This window comes from Ictalurus furcatus, chromosome 3 (genome assembly GCF_023375685.1).
Source record: "Ictalurus furcatus strain D&B chromosome 3, Billie_1.0, whole genome shotgun sequence".
NCBI classification, from domain to species: domain Eukaryota; kingdom Metazoa; phylum Chordata; class Actinopteri; order Siluriformes; family Ictaluridae; genus Ictalurus; species Ictalurus furcatus.
This window is the reverse complement of record NC_071257.1, coordinates 17,033,017-17,051,180: the sequence shown is the minus strand read 5'-3', so window position 1 is coordinate 17,051,180 and position 18,164 is coordinate 17,033,017. Positions and strand designations below refer to the sequence as shown.

General features: G+C 38.4%; 2 protein-coding genes and 1 long non-coding RNA gene across 9 annotated transcripts in view; 1 reads left to right on the top strand and 2 right to left on the bottom strand.

Moving 5' to 3' along the window:
* The window catches only part of ikzf1 (IKAROS family zinc finger 1 (Ikaros)), an 18,313-nt gene extending 3,141 nt beyond the window's left edge, over nt 1-15,172 (bottom strand). For 2 of the 4 annotated variants that reach the window (XM_053621119.1, XM_053621120.1), the window contains exons 1-6: nt 14,433-15,172; nt 9,395-9,448; nt 8,858-8,977; nt 2,780-3,058; nt 572-739; nt 282-407 (exon numbers count right to left, since the gene is read on the bottom strand). In XM_053621119.1, the coding sequence (XP_053477094.1) occupies nt 282-407; nt 572-739; nt 2,780-3,058; nt 8,858-8,977; nt 9,395-9,448; nt 14,433-14,577 (892 nt within the window). In that variant the 5' untranslated portion in view covers nt 14,578-15,172. The remainder of the gene's footprint in view (nt 1-281; nt 408-571; nt 740-2,779; nt 3,059-8,857; nt 8,978-9,394; nt 9,449-14,432) is intronic. The other 2 variants (XM_053621121.1, XM_053621122.1) reach the window with 1 other exon arrangement.
* On the top strand, nt 14,859-17,793 carry LOC128605557 (uncharacterized). Of its 3 annotated transcripts, none has more exons than XR_008385569.1 (3): nt 14,859-14,980; nt 15,125-15,200; nt 15,934-17,793. It is a non-coding gene; the product is annotated as an uncharacterized LOC128605557 (long non-coding RNA). The 3 variants fall into 3 exon arrangements; XR_008385567.1 differs by lacking the exon at nt 14,859-14,980 and having other exon boundaries at nt 15,114-15,200; nt 15,934-16,088; nt 16,188-17,793; XR_008385568.1 differs by lacking the exon at nt 14,859-14,980 and having other exon boundaries at nt 15,114-15,200.
* Nucleotides 16,264-18,164, bottom strand: part of LOC128605555 (spermatogenesis-associated protein 48) — a 12,702-nt gene continuing 10,801 nt past the window's right edge. For both annotated transcript variants that reach the window (XM_053621125.1, XM_053621127.1), the window contains exon 9: nt 16,264-16,366. In XM_053621125.1, the coding sequence (XP_053477100.1) occupies nt 16,348-16,366 (19 nt within the window). In that variant the 3' untranslated portion in view covers nt 16,264-16,347. The remainder of the gene's footprint in view (nt 16,367-18,164) is intronic.

Sequence of the window (18,164 nt, the reverse complement as noted above, 5' to 3'; positions counted from 1 at the left end):
TTTAATTTGGCAAAATATACAAATGTGTATAATCAATAAAATACTATTTTTAAAAAATATAAATTTATAAATTGGAGTAAATAAAGACTTGACAGTAGCTATGAATTGTAATTATATAGTTATAACTAATTATAACTCTAATTAGATATTACAGAAGAATATGCTAATATTCTCTGGTTAGTTTTAGGCTGTGATTGTAGAGTAGATTTTGTTTGATTAAAGGAATGTATCTCTGAGCTTGTATTAAAGGGTGAGAACAGTTCAGTCGCTCCTGCACTGACCTGGGTAGATGCTGTTCTGAAGGCCCATGCACTGCAGGTAGTTGTGGCATCGCTCTTTGTGCTCCTCCAACGAGCTTCGCTGCTTGTAGCTGCGTCCACAGTACGCACACTTGTGGGGCTTTCCAACTGTCAGTTCAAAAGAAAAACAACGCTGCTCAGTGTGCTTTTCTTTTCTCTCTGAACCATGTGTTCAGTTTGTGTTCTTTATGAAGCAAACAGGGTGAAACATTCGATTATTAATCAGTGCATTCTTTAATAGGATACTGTTCACTGGGAGGAGTTTAAGTTACCAGAGTGTGTGCGAAGGTGTCCGGTAAGGGCGTCTCTTCGGCGGCAGGCATAGTTACATAGGTGACACTTGAAGGGTTTTTCTCCAGAGTGAAGTTTGATGTGGCGTAGCAGGTTGCCCTTCTGAGTGAAGGAAGCACCACACTGACTGCACTGGAAGGGTCTTTCACCTGAGAAAAAAAAAGTGTACACTTGAGCAACTCAAACACTACAACACATTCTCAAACAGTTTGATACGGCAGAAAATGATATTAAAAGATTTGACTTAAAAGCATAATTTTATTAAATTATAATAGAAACAAAAGTATCTGTAATTATAGGGATATTTAACGGAGGCATTTTTGAAGCAGGTTTTTACATCCAAGTTATTATGGTACAGATGTATAAATGTTTTACAGTTACTAATATTATTATTATTATTATTATTATTATTATTATTATTATTATTGAGGGTGAGTCAAATGAAACCCATATTGTTAATTTTACTTTGTTATTGCAAATATGTCACAAAATCATTCCAGTGCTTACAGAGTGTCCAGATTCCTCTAGAAAAATGTTATTCAATTCTAATTCATGTCGCACTTTTAATGTTTTCATTTGACTCACTGTATTATTATTATTATTATTATTATTATTATTATTATTATTATATTAATACATTAATATAAGCGCTCCCTAAAGTTAACATTAATATTATTTACATTATTATTATTATAAGAGGTGTAAATGGTAGAACTCGGATATGTCTTGTGATAGCTGTGAACCCTGATGCCATCTATAATTCAGTCCAGTATGAGATATACCATGTAGCTATGTTAGTCATTTGCACTACATGGACAAGCTGCATGCAGGCAAACCCCGAGCATGTAAATGATAAGCGTACAGTGATTACTCTGGGCCTGTCTCTGCAGCTCTGAGGCCTCTCTCTGTCTGTCTCAGTCTGTCTATCTCTCTCTCAATGACCCTCTTTGCACTGTGCATTCAGGTCACAGCTCTACACGCTGCCTCAGAGCACAAGAGGCCCATCAGAGCCGGAAGCCCCACCCACTGTGCACCGTGGTGCGCGTGCCGCCTGCCCCTCAGATCGAACACGAACCTTTCCGACTCGGCCTGCCAGCTTCGTAATGCACCGCTGCCTGGGTCAATTTGATCTCAAAATCTCATTTCCCCCCCTCTTCTTCTACTCTCAAATAAGGGCGGCCCATCACAATGCAAATGGCAGAGCTCATTTAAATAAAGCGAGGGAAGCGCTTTGTGTTTGAGAGCCACTCTTCCTGATCAGCGCCTCTGGAATAAACCAATATCCAGGGCGCGCGAGTGTTGTGGCATTCTCGGAGAACCGTTTTAATGCGAGCCTCTCTTCAAAGGCCCCCTATAAAATAAGAGTCACCAGTGAAGCAGTAAAACTACTGGAAGAAAAAAAAGAAACTCATTAAAAAGGCATTTTAGGAGAACAGTCTCACCAGCGAATATTTATATTTAAATAGGAAGCACTTCATTATATCTTTTATTGTAGGTTCTGTTTGCATTTGCATTAGTCCTCAGTTCCTTTCTTCCATTTTGGGTTTCATTAGCTTCTCAAGCGCTGAAGTTAAGTGCCTTTTTGATAAATGTTCTCCACCACTGGTTTGAGCTCATTACAACTGAATACCAATCTTGAATGCGATCAAAAATAACTAAGTACTTTGATAATTTTAATTTAACAGAGTTTCTTTCAACCTAATTGTTGATGTTGCCCTCAACTGTAATTTAGATACACAGATATTTACTTCATTCCCTTTTGAATTTGTGCTTGAATAGATTTACTGAGAAAGACAAAACACTCAAAACAAAACTAACTAAGGTAACATTTGAGCCCTCCACATATTGTAAGGTTAATGCTTTTGACTGTATAAATAGTGGAATGTATTCCACAGACTGGTAGCTTTTAATGAGTTTGGCTTCCTTTTATTTGTCATTTTAATGTCAAGGACAAATTTAGGACTTGCACTGACATTTTTAAAAATGCACTGTAGCTCCTCATTAAATGTGACCATTATAGTACTATAATGCACTCTGCCTCATCGGGCTCTACTAATCTGCTCTGCATCTGCAGAGTGTGTCTTGCGTGTTGTGTGCATCCTATCAAGCCCTGCACACTGTCAGCTCTTCTATGCTATGGGTGTGAGTGACACTAAGGGGAGGGAAGAGTAGATGGCAGTTGTGCTTACCAGTGTGGCTTCGCTTGTGCACCATCAGCACATTGGGCCCAATGCAAACTATTCCACAGATATCGCACTTGAGCTTCCCATTGGGGAGGCGGATGCCCCCGGCCATAGGGTAGGAGGGCGCTGGCTTGCTGTCTGGGCCTGCGTGGGAGCCGTTCACTTTGGCCCCTGAGCCATCGAGCATGCGCAAGTCCTCGGCCACACACTCCTCTTCCTCGCCATTCATCTCAGCAGCCAGCCCGTTCTCCTCATCACTCCGAGCCTCAACTTTTATATTGCAGGCTGGAAAAAGAGGGCAGTGGGCCTGTTTAGTGAAGCATCAGGCTGAATGCTCACCCTGACTATCACCTAAGCTAACATTTTCATCTTTCTTCTAGTATAGATGACAACTGTTTATGTCCTGGGGCAGGGGTCTCATGTTTATATCCAGTGTACAGGCTTTACTGATGTTCTTACTATATTATAATGTTATGTAACTTTAGGGAAAGACATTATACTTGAGGACAATCCAGGCATATGTTTCTTTTTTCTTTTTTTTTGGTTACTAAAATAGAAAGAGCATGAATTGCGTTTTCCCTTAAATGTTAAAGGATAACCTTCTCGAACAGAAGCTGCAAAGAAAAACTATAAACTTGCCAATTTCTAATCCTAGTGTTTTGGGTTTCTCTTCACACTACACAAACACAATTCTGTTTTGAGCAGTCAAACAGTAAACTCCTATATGAGTTTGCTCACTCGGGAATTGGGAAATACAAACTCCATACGCCATCTCTCTCAGTATCACAATTCTCTGAAACAAATGACTGATAAACAGGAAACAGAGACACAGGAAGCACTGTGAAACTGAGGAGTGCAGCGGTGTAAACCAGACCAACAAACCGTGGTAAATACATACACGCGCAGACTAATGCAAGTGCGACTATAGAGATGAGGGAGTTAGGGTGATTAATAAAACAATCTAAATTTCTAACGCATGAAAGGGTTTGAATTTGAGAACAAAAACAACAGCTAATGTAGCTCTAACCTGAAAACAACATACTATAGTCTGAAGATTTTTAAACTCCCAAGACAAAAGATGATTTTAATGCTACACAGTTTGGGAACTAATGTGTTTTTTTTTTTTGTTTTTTTTTTGTGAGTGTGATTATATGCTGTAGCTTTCACACTCCTGCCCTTTGCTTAAAACGGTTCTCACTGCATTTGGGTCGTGTGGTTAACATGTCATGGTGCCATGTTTGATTTCCTCATGCATTTACCTCCATTTGTACACACTGAAGAGGAAGAAGTGGAAATAATGAAATATAGGAATCTAGGAGAAAAGGGGAAGCTTCAGTAACAGAGCCAGCCCAACCGAAAAAAAAAACAAGGCCAAGAATTATGGAGAAGTGACAGAAAGGGAAGCACAGACAGGGAATTGTGAAGCTGTGCAACTGAAACAGTGTTTTTGTGGAACACAAAAGGTAATTTTTTTTTTTCATGCGCACTACATGGATCAGCAAATATGTCACATGATTCATACAGAAAGTGTACTTCAGTTCCTTTCGGCTCTATTCTGTCCAACTAACTATTCCTTTATTTGAACTAAAATGTTATATTAACCGAAAATGTCATCAGAAGTAACATGTAAAGAAAGAAAGAAAGCCATATTCACTGCTACAAAAGGCCACAAACCACTCTGGGAGAGGCACCCAGACAGAATAGCTCATTTTAAGAGGAAGTTGAGTAAGTGTCAGCTCAAAGATGAAAATGTGTGAGCTCACTATACTGATAGCAAAAGTGCTTCTCTCCATGAACCTGCAAGATACTACTGCTGATCAGTGCTTACATTCTGTCTGGTCTGATCCTGAGAACAGGTTGCTCTGTAGCATTAATATACTAAAATTCCCGCAAATCTTCAGCGACTTAAATCTACTGAAGTCACACAATAAAACCACTGTTCAGATCAAAGTTTTCCAATTTCTGCAGGGCATAAAAATCCTAAATGAAAATAGGAATATGTATCGATCTATAGCAATATGTGGATCCAAATCCTCTCATATACACTGCAACAGCTTCTCACAGTCCCTCTGCTTGTATCGTTCAATGTTTTGTCCAGAGATATGTGACCTAAGCTTGGCAGAAGGAACTAGCTTTGCTGGCGTGCTGAAATCTCTCATGGATTTGGGGAAGTTGTGACTAAACTGGAGATGGGAACAGGAGCTTTTACTTTATATAATGTTTGTCACACATCCTAATTTACCCTTTTTGGGAAGCAAGTGTCAAAACCCACAGGCAAGAGCAAACAAAGAGCATTACACTTGTACAGAGATGAAGAGAGGAGACATTAGAGATTTCATCCTGCTTACAACATGACTCCTGTCATTTCCTGTCACATTAACCTGAACTCTATTAAACAGCACAGAGCAGATTTACAATCACCCTGAAGCATGATATATCTGCAGCAAAATACATTCTGCTTGCAGTGTGCCACCAAACTGCAATAGACCCGCATGTGTAAAACTGGGTGTCAACTATGTTCATTTCAAGGCGCAGCTTCTGTTGTCTCAAACTGAAAATAGCTTTGTACTTGTTGCCTTGGAGCCACACACTTAACCACGGCTTTGCTCAGTGTGAATATGTGCATGTGCGCTTGCACATATGCGACCTTTGATAAGGAGAAAAAAGGCACTGCTTCTTTTGCATTTTTAGGAACTTCAAAACGTTTGACTGTAAAATGGCAGACACATAAGCGACCAACCAATAATTTGTGCATACAAAACAAACTCGGTGCTGTAAACTGTAAACATTACACACTGAGATCAGTTTGTAATCGTTATTTACAAACAAGCACCCAGTTAAGAGCAGCCTTCAATGTTTAGATTACCGATTATACGATTTTTGAGTATGAAGGCCTAAAATGAACTATCTGACATTATGTGATCCTTAAAGTATGCATTTACAGAGAGCGCTTTTTTTTTTTTTTTTTTTTGCATGGTGCCACTGGGAGCATAGCTAAAACTGACAGCGTGAGCCATCACAGTGTGCGTGATTCTGATACTCTTCTCCTTCCTGTCTCACTTATACACTCCTGATTGAATAGCACATTGCAACCCAGTAGTAAATGATGAGCACAGATAGCTACTGCTCCATTACCAAGTTTCTGCATTAATCTGAGAAGCAGTGATGCACTGCAAAGATATAATAGTCACATCCTCTCACACACTGGCTGATTACATCTTCAAGGACAGTGCACACACACACACACACACACACACACGCACACGCACACACACACACACACGCACACACACACACACACACACACATAGCCAAAATTTTAGATTATCTACAGCCTGTATCAAATAGCCTGTTTAAAACCCATTATCCTGCAAAATACAAATCTCTGAACTAAAACATTTTATCTTGCAAACCTGTAACTTGTCAGACTGCTGGAGATAAAGTTCAGCATTCCATAAGGTTTAAAAAAATGTCTGTGTGTGTGTTTTTTTTTTAATATATATATATATATATCTTTAATCTTGAGATTTCCTTCATGTCAATAAATGATTTTTTTGTTCAAATGTCGCTTTTGTATAAAACATTCCTGAAGGTTAAATGAACAATATTTATTCCAGTTCATTTTATTTGATTTGCTGTCCCTTTCTCCTAATGAGGGTTGCAGTGCATGAAGAACGTTATGTTAAGGTAAAATCATGCTGACAGTGTCTCAACGAGAAGTGAAATGACTAATCAATAGCTATCTGTGTGGTGCTGTCAGAGGGAATGACATGTAAACACCGCTGTCCACAATGCACTTTTGTTACAGCCTTTCTATCATTCTGTTCCTGATACAAGCTTCAGTACTTTGTAACCGCTATTTAATGCGGATGATTATAACTGATGCATTTCCATTAAGCACAACACTAAATCTATCACCAGAGCATATATACATATTTACTGATTTCACATCCTACACCCCTGAGCATTTTGCCTGCACAGTTGATGAAGGACTTTTGTTTTTCTGGAAACTTTGTGCACTATGCTTAATAATAATTATGTCAATGGAAGGTCTGCACAAGGATAGTAAGACAATCGTGTGTGTGTGTGTGTGTGTGTGTGTGTGTGTGTAGGTGTAGCTTGGCAGTTGAAGTGAAAGCATGGCAAACTGTGCAGGTGCAGTCCTGTGTTTTTGTATGTATGTGTGTGTGTACATGTAGCGGTGCCTGTCTGGTGTTGCTCCTGAACATTTTATCTCCTCATATGAGTGTTGAAACTGTGTTCTAGCAAGTTCTTCTTAGGAAACTCTTGCACATCCTATTTCAGTTTCCTCTGACATCTTACTTTTTTTTTTCACACTCTCTCTTTTTTAAATTACTACATCTTCAAAGTGTTTGGGGCAAGCTAATCTGGAACTACTGGAGGGGAAAATTCCTAAACTAAAATACATCAAGATTTTAAACAGGCCATCTGCTAACCTCAGCTTAGCCAGGTCCATTCCCATCCACATCACAGACTTTGCTTCTACTTAACCTACTTCATACTCATGCGCTGTTCTGACACTCTCGTACTAAGATAACATGTCTTACGGAGAAATCTCTGTTTCACCCAACAGAGTATCTTTTTCATTTCATGTAATACACTGCTCTGAGACTGCTGACTGTCTTCATCCAGAACACAAAAACTAGTGAAGCTAATGAACATCTAGCCAGGTGTTGAAGATATAGCAAGATAATATTTTTAACAACTAATTTTGGAATTTTTTTTTTTTACAAATAACATGTAGCAAGATGAGAAATAGGTCATAATCTAGTCTATAACTTCTAGTCTATAATTTAAGCTGTGTAGAAATTCAATTGTAGTGCTTAATAAGTACATAAGACAAATGTACTTATTGTAGAATTTTAAGAATAAAACAAGGGAGTCTTTGATACAAAGAAAAAAATGCTTTGAGTTATGCGTGTGTGTGTGTGTGTGTGTGTGTGTGTGTGTGTGTGTTTAACAGTTTCTTATTGCCTGCCTTCTCCTTTCTGTTTCTGAATATGGAGAAAAAGGAACATAAAAATTCTAATCATAATCATCGATGTGCAGAAAAGGGGGACTCAAATCAGGGGCTAAATAAACCACACGTGATAACATGATAATAGTAATTCCACTACTGCTTTTTTTCATAGGTCCAGAACATGTGTGAAAATTAGCCATTACAAATTTACCTCAAGCCACACTTTAACGAAGCACTGGAATTAATGTTTTTTGTCCAAAAAAAAAAAAAAAGTTAGCCACATGCAGCATTACATTTCAAAATTTGTCTTCCTATGAAAGTTTACCCTAAAATTCTCACATCGTATTTTCCTATTCTTCAGCAATTTTAGTGAGCAAGCATGCGTTTTTACACAGTGGAATACATGATTTGATTTTTCATCTGATGGCTCATTTACAACTTCATGGAACACATTTACATTTATTCAATTAGCAGACGCTTTTATCCAAAGCGACTTACAAAGTAGGAAATACAAGCAAAGCGATATATCAAGCGCAGAACAATACAAGTAGTGCTACCATACAAGATTTATAATTGAGTTCTAGAGAAGCAAAGTGCACAGAGTAGAGGTGTAAGAGCCAGAGTAAGTTGGTTTTTAAAAAAAAAATAATGTGGGGTTGGCATTTTTAGGGGTTAGTTAATTGCTCATGGAAGAGGTGGGTCTTTAGCTGTTTTTGAAGATAGTGACAGATTCTGCTGTCCGGATTGAGGTTGGAAGTTCATTCCACCACTGAGGGACGGTTAGTTTGAAGGTTCTGGAAAGGGACCTTGAGCCACGCTGAGTAGTTCCTACTCAGCGTCGGTCGTTCACCAATTGCAGATTGCGTGAGGGAACATAAGCCTCAAGGAGAGTGTTGAGGTCTGTTCCAGACAAGGTCTTGTACGTGAGCATCTTTGGAACAAAATCTTTGGATTATCCTTAAACCTAGTACTTATCTAAATTGGTTTTACTTTCTCCCATATCATAATTGAGGTACTTTATGGTCTGCATCAGATACTGGTTATTGGTGTAAAACTCTTAAGTAAAGGTGATTTAAGGGGCTTTTCACATTGGTCTCACCCACCTGTTGGTTTGTCAGTGCGATTGTTCTGCTGGAGACCTGTGCTGGTAGACAGGTCCTCTGGGACAGGCATGGCCTCCTCTTGCTCTTCTGCCCCCTCGTTAGTAGTGGGGCTGTCCCTCCCTAAATATAAAACACAAAATAACTCTTCATGCTCACATTACCACGCTTTATATATATATATATATATATATATATATATATATATATATATATATATATATATATATATATATACACATACATACATACATACATACATATATATATATATATATATATATATATATATATATATATATATATATATATAGCTACTAGCTAAAAGCTATTGTTTTATATGTGCTGTACTTGTTCCTTTTTTTTTGTTTATTTCCCTGTTTTCCTAGGAAAGTGCTTGCTGCAACATTTGTCTTTAACACAAAACGTTTAATCGGCCTTCTGGATATGACTGAGCTGTTTTAAGAAGTTCACTGTGTAGCAGGATCTGGCTTTGGTGAGGCCTACCACATTCTGGTATTGCATGAAATGGTGCTATACCTGCTATTTGGGACATTTCCTGTGCCTCTTCGGTCTCCATCCTGTGCAGGTACTCTAACAGGAGCAAGTGAAAGAGGGGGGGGGGGGGGGGCGAGACAGACAGAATAAGACAAGCAGAGAGACAGAGTCACAGAAAAGTGTTTCAGTTTCATCAACACCTACTGTTGCAAATGTACCACTCTAAGAGGGGGCGGTTAGTGATTAAAGGGGGAATGCCCTTTCTTTGTGCGTCTCCATCACCCCCTACAATAACACTCCTATTCCAGTATCAGACACCACTGTCCTGCACATTACATTACAAAAGAACTACAGACATTTTCATTACCCTGGCTGACAGCCTGCGTAGACTGAGCAACTGGATGGTGGGCTTCAGGGGTGGGGTGTTGGGAACTCAAGAGCAGCCTTTCAGACCACATTTGTTATTTATTGTTAATTTCCGAGCACATAATCATCCAAAAATGCAAACTGACTGCCGCAAAATTAAGCAGAAAATTAGATGGCCCTGGGTCACGGGGGATGCGGGTGTTTGGCATAGCCAGCTGATTGGCGCTCGTGTTCACTCTAATTTACTGAGCATGCATGGGTAAACCCGGCAGCCCATCTCTCTTTCTCTCTTTCACTCATACACGCTCACGCGGGCTAGCCGTAGACATTGCCTAAACAAAAGGTGAAGTGGACACAGAAATGGAGTGAGAAAGAGAGAGAGAGGTGACAAAGAGGAAGAAAGACAGGGGGAGTAAATGAAAGAGAGAGAGAGCAAGAAAGAGAGGAAGTATGATAGAGGGGGGATCAGAGAAGCAGAAAAAGTGAAAATGTCAACCTAAAAAACATGAGTAAGAGAAATGAAGTGCAAGAAAAAGACAAAAGGAAAAGAAAGGAGTGCTTGAGAATGCAGTAGGCCGAAGGAGCAGTGCTTCCTTGAGCCAGGCCTGCATATCGAAGGAGTCACCAGTGCTTGTGGCCCCATTAATAATGCAGGGTCCCCTCAGGCCTGCAGCAGATGGGCACAACAGCCTCGGCCTCCTCGCTGCCACTTCAAGATGCTCCCGTTGGAGGTCCGCACCCGGCCCTCGTAGCCACGCAGGGAGAAGTGAAGCTCCCGAAAATAGCCAAGCAAGCTGAAGCCCGCCCCTGGGAGAAGGGGAACCTAGGCCTTCCTGTTTTCACTGACAGATGGCTCCACACATTTGGAACAAATAGCGGGAAGCAAGTTTGTGATCCGTATGTCGCAATGCCTCAGTCTTTCTGTAAATGACTCCACAGCAGCACACAGACCCTAATTAGACCAAGGTGTATTTGTAGAGAAAGAGGTGTGCATGTGTACTGGGAGTGAAAGTTAAAAGTTAGACTAGGTCAGTTCATGTTTATGTGCTGATCTTCAAGCACACTGCGGCTTCTTGGCAGAACAACTTTTCTGACTGCACACATGTGTGTGATTGTGTGCGGGTGTGTTTGCGTGTATTTAGTCAGTATTCCCATTGTGCCCCCTCTTCTGAGTAGCTGGTGTTAAGGGAAATAGTGATGCTCTGGATAAAGGAGGGGGTGGAGACATTAATATTTCTCATGACGGCATATTCTTCAGTACTGGTGTAGGTCTGGAAACTGCGTGTCAATTCATCTACACTTATGGGCGTACAAAATGTAGGAAATGATTGATTGTATTTTCATGGTTTCATTTTTCTATTTCAGAACAGTGTATGTACTAAAGTACAATGTTTTTTCATTCATTTAATGAGACCATGGTTTAAAAACGTAAATTCAGGAATACACAGCACAATTTAAATGTTAAAATTCCACGTGAGCAGCCTATAAAGAACACGCTTAAGTAAAAAGATGAATGAGCCTGTAAATGTGAGTTTTTCTAAAAGTTCTAAAGGTTTTCAAATTACAGAGCAAATCTCTGTCTACCAATGATGATAGTGTTACCATGCTTCTGGGAAACCTGCCCAAATAATTTAGATCTGACTACACACACTTTTGTACTGTAGGTGTTAAAGTATTGATATTCGATCAACGGTTACAGATCACTCATGATTCATGTACTTCATTTCATGAATTACTGGAACTGGAGCAACTGTATAAACAACTATGTTTTATTTCCTAGTACATTTCATATAATAGAGGGGCAGAAACTCCAGTCATAACCTAGTGAAGACACTATTTCAGAGAATAGGAAGTTCATGGAATGACTTAGTGTGCAAGTTGCCTCTGAAGACATTATACACTGACCTTTATCTGAAGAGACAGTTAATAAAAAGTTATGGTACTGGAATATAACCCTTTTATATTACTAACCATTAAGGCTGTCCTCTGCATGTGCAAGTGTGTGTAGATAAGATGACGTTGCTACTATAACACAATCGACAGCTAACTTTGCTGAGAGTCAAGAGATGTACTTAACATGTTGACAGTAAGAAGACTTTAAGCGCTGTTTGTAGAGACAGAGAGAGAGTGTATGTTTGGAAGGAAGAGCAAAGCAACGCAACAAAGAAGCTCAAGCAGAGCAGGGTGGAGACTGTGAGGTGCAAAACCGTTAAACAGACAAAATGACATGGCTCAGGTCAGAGGAATTCAGAGGTGAGAACGACTTTACTGCTCCACTGGTTAATTCGGCTCAGGATTAAAATATATCAAAATAATCTGGATCTGAGGAATCCTTATATCAATAAAGTTTATGTAAGGGTGGAATTATGGAATTTTTGCTTTGGCTGAAACTAAAAGGATATTACATTTACTGTACTGAAAAAAGTCTGGTAAATTCCATGTTTTCTAAAAACATCTGCTGAATAATATATCAGGGATATTCCTGAAACTCCCGAATGTGTTTACAGACATCACAAAATTAGCTGCTGTCTCACTGTACTTTTATGCAGGTGATCCAGATCCAGATGAGGTGTGTATATGAAACCATTTCATTTTTAATTCTATCAAAAAAGAAGGCATGTATTTTGTATTGTAAGTAAAAATGTCCAGGTACTATAATTTAATAGTATTTAGTAATATGTGTATAGTCCCTGTTAATGACAAACAAATGTGTGGGGTTTTTTAAAGTTAGAATTCCAGTTTTTAAGTTTCTGATAATAAATATTGACTTTGTCGTTACCATTCAGAAATGTAAGCCCTAAATTGAGTAAATGTGATTGTGTGATATTTTTAATTCCGAAGTATGTATCTAACTGCTGATGCATGTCCACCCCTTACAGAAATTGGTGCATTTCTAAAATAAATCAATCAATCAATAAATAAATAAATAAATAAAAACAGTGACAAGCTTCAGAGAAATGATGGGAATTGGTGGGCTTCTGAGCTAAAAAAAAATAATAAATTAATAAATAAATAAATTACTAACCCTTTCTAATTAGCCAGGACCAGCCAAGTTAGTAACTAAGGAAGGACTGGAATAACTAATTCTCTGACTGACTGGTCTTGCATCAGTGGGGATTTCAGCACAGTGCTGGACGTACTGATCTCTATCAGTCTGAGATGATGATGATGATGATCTGCAGCTCACAGCTTTCACTCAAATAAAACTCCAGCACAGGCTCATTTACATCTGCTCCACTTCACTACACTGGCCTTCTCAACTTCATCTCTCTCTCTCTCTCTCTCTCTCTCTCTCTCTCTCTAGTTTAATTACACTTTTTTTATTTGTCATTTTTATCTTTGTGACATTTTATACAAAAAATATACCATTACCCATGTTAGTTTATATAGCCTAAAGTTCGTATAAGGTTGAGTTGTTTTTCAGTGCTTTAACAGGGAAACTCCTGATTCAAATATGAAATACAGCAATCGGCATAATCCAAAAAGTGATGAATAGTTTCTTAGCTTGAAAACTGAAGCAAACGGGGTAGGTTTTGTTTTAATACCTGACCCCCCCACACCCCCCCACCAGAAAAACATGAGTAGTGCATTTTTTTATTCATATCTAAAATACACCCATTTTAAATATTAAATTAATCAAAAGCACTGAACATAAGATATTAAGAAGTATTAGTCCCGATTACCGGGTGCGTACTTTTGTTTTTAATTTTTCGTTTCTTGGGACTGTATCTACACGGACATGAAGTTAGTTAGACAGAGAATGTTAAGTTCTCACAGAAAGGATAACGAGACCAAAATTAGGCATCGTGATGGCTGTCCCACGAGGGGAAAACATGCAAATCATTCATACTTTGCCTATTGTTTTTTTTTTTTTTTACCTTCTTTACCTATTTTTGCCACACATGAATTCTCACTGGTTATATTTTATGGATCAATATGTTGCTCAGTTGGAACAAATGTTATTCCAGGATAACAATTAAGATAATAATTAGTAGGCTATTTTTTTTAATGTTCGAGGATGTGCAAATATACTAGACGTAAAATTTAATTCATATATTAATTAGTTGATCGGTGAAACGAAATACAATAGGAAAAAAAAGAATAGAGAGAGAAAGAGAGAGAGAGGGGGGGAAAAGTGTCTCTGTTCTTGAAGGGTGTAAAGAGCGGAAAGAGCAACAGGTGCCTCAGTATGAGGCGCTTCCGAAAGTAAAGGGCAGCATGTCTCTCAGCAAAAATTATTTCAAAAATGAACAAGTATAACGAAAATATATGTTTTCGACTTTGTGTGTAATGACTGTTATGTAATTCGAGCAAAAGAAACAAGTTTTGAATCCAATCAATCGGTTGGATCTAGGGACACGATTCCTCTCTGGAAAACCAGAAGGAAAATGTCGCCTATTCATATCCAAAAAAAAAAAAAAATCACATCCCAACGTAATCCAAATCTGTCCACTGATGATTATTTTGTAACCAAGGTAAATAATTGTAAACTAATGGAGAACACTGAAACTTGTTTTCACTACTCCACGCTGTAAGCGTCTGGGAGAAGTGAAGCGCACCTGCTGTCTACTTTAGGACTAAAGTTTTCCACTATGCCCGCTCTTTCTCAGTCTCCTAGAACAACTTTATTTCGACTTTGACCCTAAACTGGCGCACCTGAGTGTGTGAGAGTGTGTGCGGGTGTTTGAAAGCGCGGTGGAGTTGATGTCCATACCTGTTAGTCCTCGGCTCGGGTGCAGTATGAAGCTGTTCCAGGCGCGCACCGCTCCATGTGGCGCAGTCCGAGGCGGCGCGGCGGCGCTGGGGATGCGCGGTCCCTCCCCTCCTCCCCACTGCACTTCCTCCTTCCAGCCCAGCATGCCTCACGCGTCTGCAATCAGCCGAAACCTCCCGCAAGCTTTTATTTTCCACAGGCCGTGCGGCTCCCGCAAGCCCTTGGCACCTCGTTTTGCGTCGTGCCAGTCAAACAGGACGACCAGTAGAATAGCGCTGGCAGCCGTGCATGAGATGGGATGAGCAGAGTGGACCCTTCATGGGTTATTCATTTAGTTTCTCTAGAGAGAGACTGCACTGAGGGTCTCTTCTTGTTACCTGCTTTTACTAACAATGAGAATATAGGCTATATATAATATATTACATAATTTCCCAGAAGGTTTTTGGAGCATAACGTTTTATGGCTGAACTGTCACTTAACCTAATATTAATCACAAGCCTCTCTTCAATGTGAACTCCATAGTCTTCACTGGACATCTCCATCAGCAGGTATCGTTCCTATATTTTACTTATACTGTATGTAAGTCATAATGTGTTAACAAGCAATGTTTGTTCCTCAACCTATTTTTCACACTCACTTCAATACGATGACTTCATATGTGCTGGGGTTCTGGTTTTGTCTGTCTGTCTCAGTTCAATAGAGGTGTGTCATCTGTCGTCTGTAGGGGCTTCACTGGAACTTGTGCAATGCTCCAACAAAACCAGCTCGGTAAATTCCCACACTATTCATTTTATATATATATATATATATATATATATATATATATATATATATATATATATATATATATATATATATATATAAAATAAGGAATTTAAAATCAATTTCCTTAATACGCTGTAGTGTAATGAGTACCCTGAAGCCAGAAATGAGGTCATGTGACAACTGATTCTCTATTATTCTATAGACTGCATCTAACCACATGACCTCTTTCACACACTCCTTTTGTTAATGTCTACACACTACACACTACAGATATGATTAATTGCTCCAAATTTTATATAAAATCTAAATTAAAAAAAAAAAAAAACCCTCACATTAAGCAAAACAATATTTAAAATAATACCGTTTTATGTAGCCATTTTAGTTTCCAGTCATATTAAACACACCGATTCTGTTCCGTGATCTCATGATCAACATCCTCGGACACTTCTTTATTTCTATTACAAAACTAATAATTTGAGTCAAAATGGATTCACTGATGATACTGCTGCCAATTATTCCACAAGATATCATTTTTGCATTAATATTTATAGAACTTGTCAATAAATAATGAGAATGGGAGCAAGTTGGTGTAAAATAAATAGACTCATTTCATTCCCATGTTTTGTCATTATTATTGTAAATGATGTTTCCAGTACACTGCTTTGTGGCTATGGAAGGCAATAAGCCAGTTGGAGAACTTTTCTCTCCCAGTGATCCTAATGTTTGACCCTCCCAGGTTGCAGTTTGAGCTGCTGAGTCATGTGTAGTAGAACGCTGCTCTTATCTCCAGTCAGCCAGGAGGACTTTCACAGGCAGTTGGTCTATGTGAGTGAGGAAACATGGATGATATTGGCCTCCTGCTGCAGGATTACCTGGTCTGGTGTATGCTGGGTAGGTTCACTGGATGATTACTGAATATGTTAAGAAGTCTTATGAGCACTGTCAATGCCAGTGGATATCATGGTTTCATCTTGGCCTGTAACTCTGCAGTATGGAATTGTGGTGTATGTCCACTCCATAGGACAGAGGGCAGACAGAGGGAATTCAAACAGGGGGCATGACTCAGCAAACTGTACTCCGACTCCAATCAACACTACCAGAGCTGAAAGGGTGCTTCCAAACCAGAGAGATATCAACAAATCCCACTGACTCAGCATAAATGACTGCGTCTGAAAGGTCAGGAGCATGAGAGGAGATCAGGACATGTCCTTAAAGTATTCTGCATGAACACTTAATAGAGCAACAGATACACAAGAGTGACTAGTCTATTCACCCCTTTTTTTATGTGTAAGAAAAATTCTGACCCAAAATATATCATTTCTATGTTATAGTGAAACAAATCAGTCAAAACCTCCAGACTACAATCTATGATGCCAAAATTACACAAAATCTCTTTGAATATTTAAGGAGCCACATCAAACAATTTCCTGGACAATAAATGTTTTCAAACAGCATAAATACAACAAAAATTAACCAATATGAAGAGATTTGTAGTATAATACCATCAGTGGCTAATGTCTAGTGTTCAAACAAATAATGGATTGGATGGTTAAGTTATACACATACTTATTTCTTCAGCTTTTTTATTATTATTATTATTACTATTATTATTATTATTATTATTATTAAACCATGGCTCACTGTTGTACCAACATTATAGTTGGCCTTTTAGTCACAAAGTCACTATATACTATATTGTAAAAAAAAAACCACATGGATTTAAAAAATGTATTTGCTTCTGAAAATGTATGAACTACATTATATGAACTGTATAGAAACACACTCATATATGTTAACCATAACATCTCATCAGATTCATCTCAGATTGATGTAGTGGTTAAAACTCATTAGCTCAATTAAATGAGTACCAATTATGTATAGACTGATAGAAGTGAGCAGTCCATTGTTATTTCATGGATCTTTAAGCAGCCCATATTTTAGATGCTTAAACAACTTGTAATCCATAATTGATTTAGATGCATAAGTTTGAAGTGTTCAAGATTGGTAATCACATTAATAGTCAAATTTATTTAAAATCTCAATCTGGAGCTTCACGTTCTTTGGGAATACATTATGCAGCAAGATGTCAGAGTAAATTAAATTCCCTTGTGCCCAGTAAAGTGTCAATTCCCTTATGGTAATCATCTACTGGAATGGATGTGTCAGTAGAAGGAGTCGGGCATGCCTGACATTTACCCTCTTTATGGACAGATGACAGGGAAAAAAAATCAAGTAGAGGCAGAGAAATTAATCTTTCGTACGAGTGAATATGGAAAAGCACTAAAAGAGTGTTGAAGAATCAGCCATTATATTTGTGACCCCAACATGAAAATTAAGCCAGGGATAGCAAGAAGACCAAGAAATATGAGCAGGGACATGAGAGGATACCCGAGGAAGAGAACTACACATACACATCTGTTGGAGAGGCAATTGTTTTGATGTGAATGATGCTGCACAATATTATCATGGCCCAATAATCTTTATATGGTTGCTTCTAACTGTTTGGCTGTTGTTGTTTTTTTGTTTTTTTTTAAAAATGAGTTGGAATTATAAATATATTTACAAGTGGCATACCCTAAGCAAAGGCTTAAGATTGGACAAAGAATGAATGAAGAATAAATTCATATGTTACAGGACACTAAATATGCATGAAGTTAATAAAAGAGTTGGAATATATGAGAAGATAAAACAGATTTCACAAAAAAGATTTCAAGTCAATTTAAAACCTTTTCTCCATACTGCAAACTAAAAAGAGTATTTAAAAAAATTAAACAAAACCTGAATATCACATGTAATGTTTTTTTTTTTTTTCTTTCTACTCAGTCACTGGCTAACCAACTAATATTGAAGCTGTAGGAATTATTTGGGGGGGGGGGGGGGTGGAAATAAAAATCAAATACACCCCAATAGTAGTTGATCAGCACAGGAGATACATAAGCAACAGAAAACTGACTTCTAAGATCATCA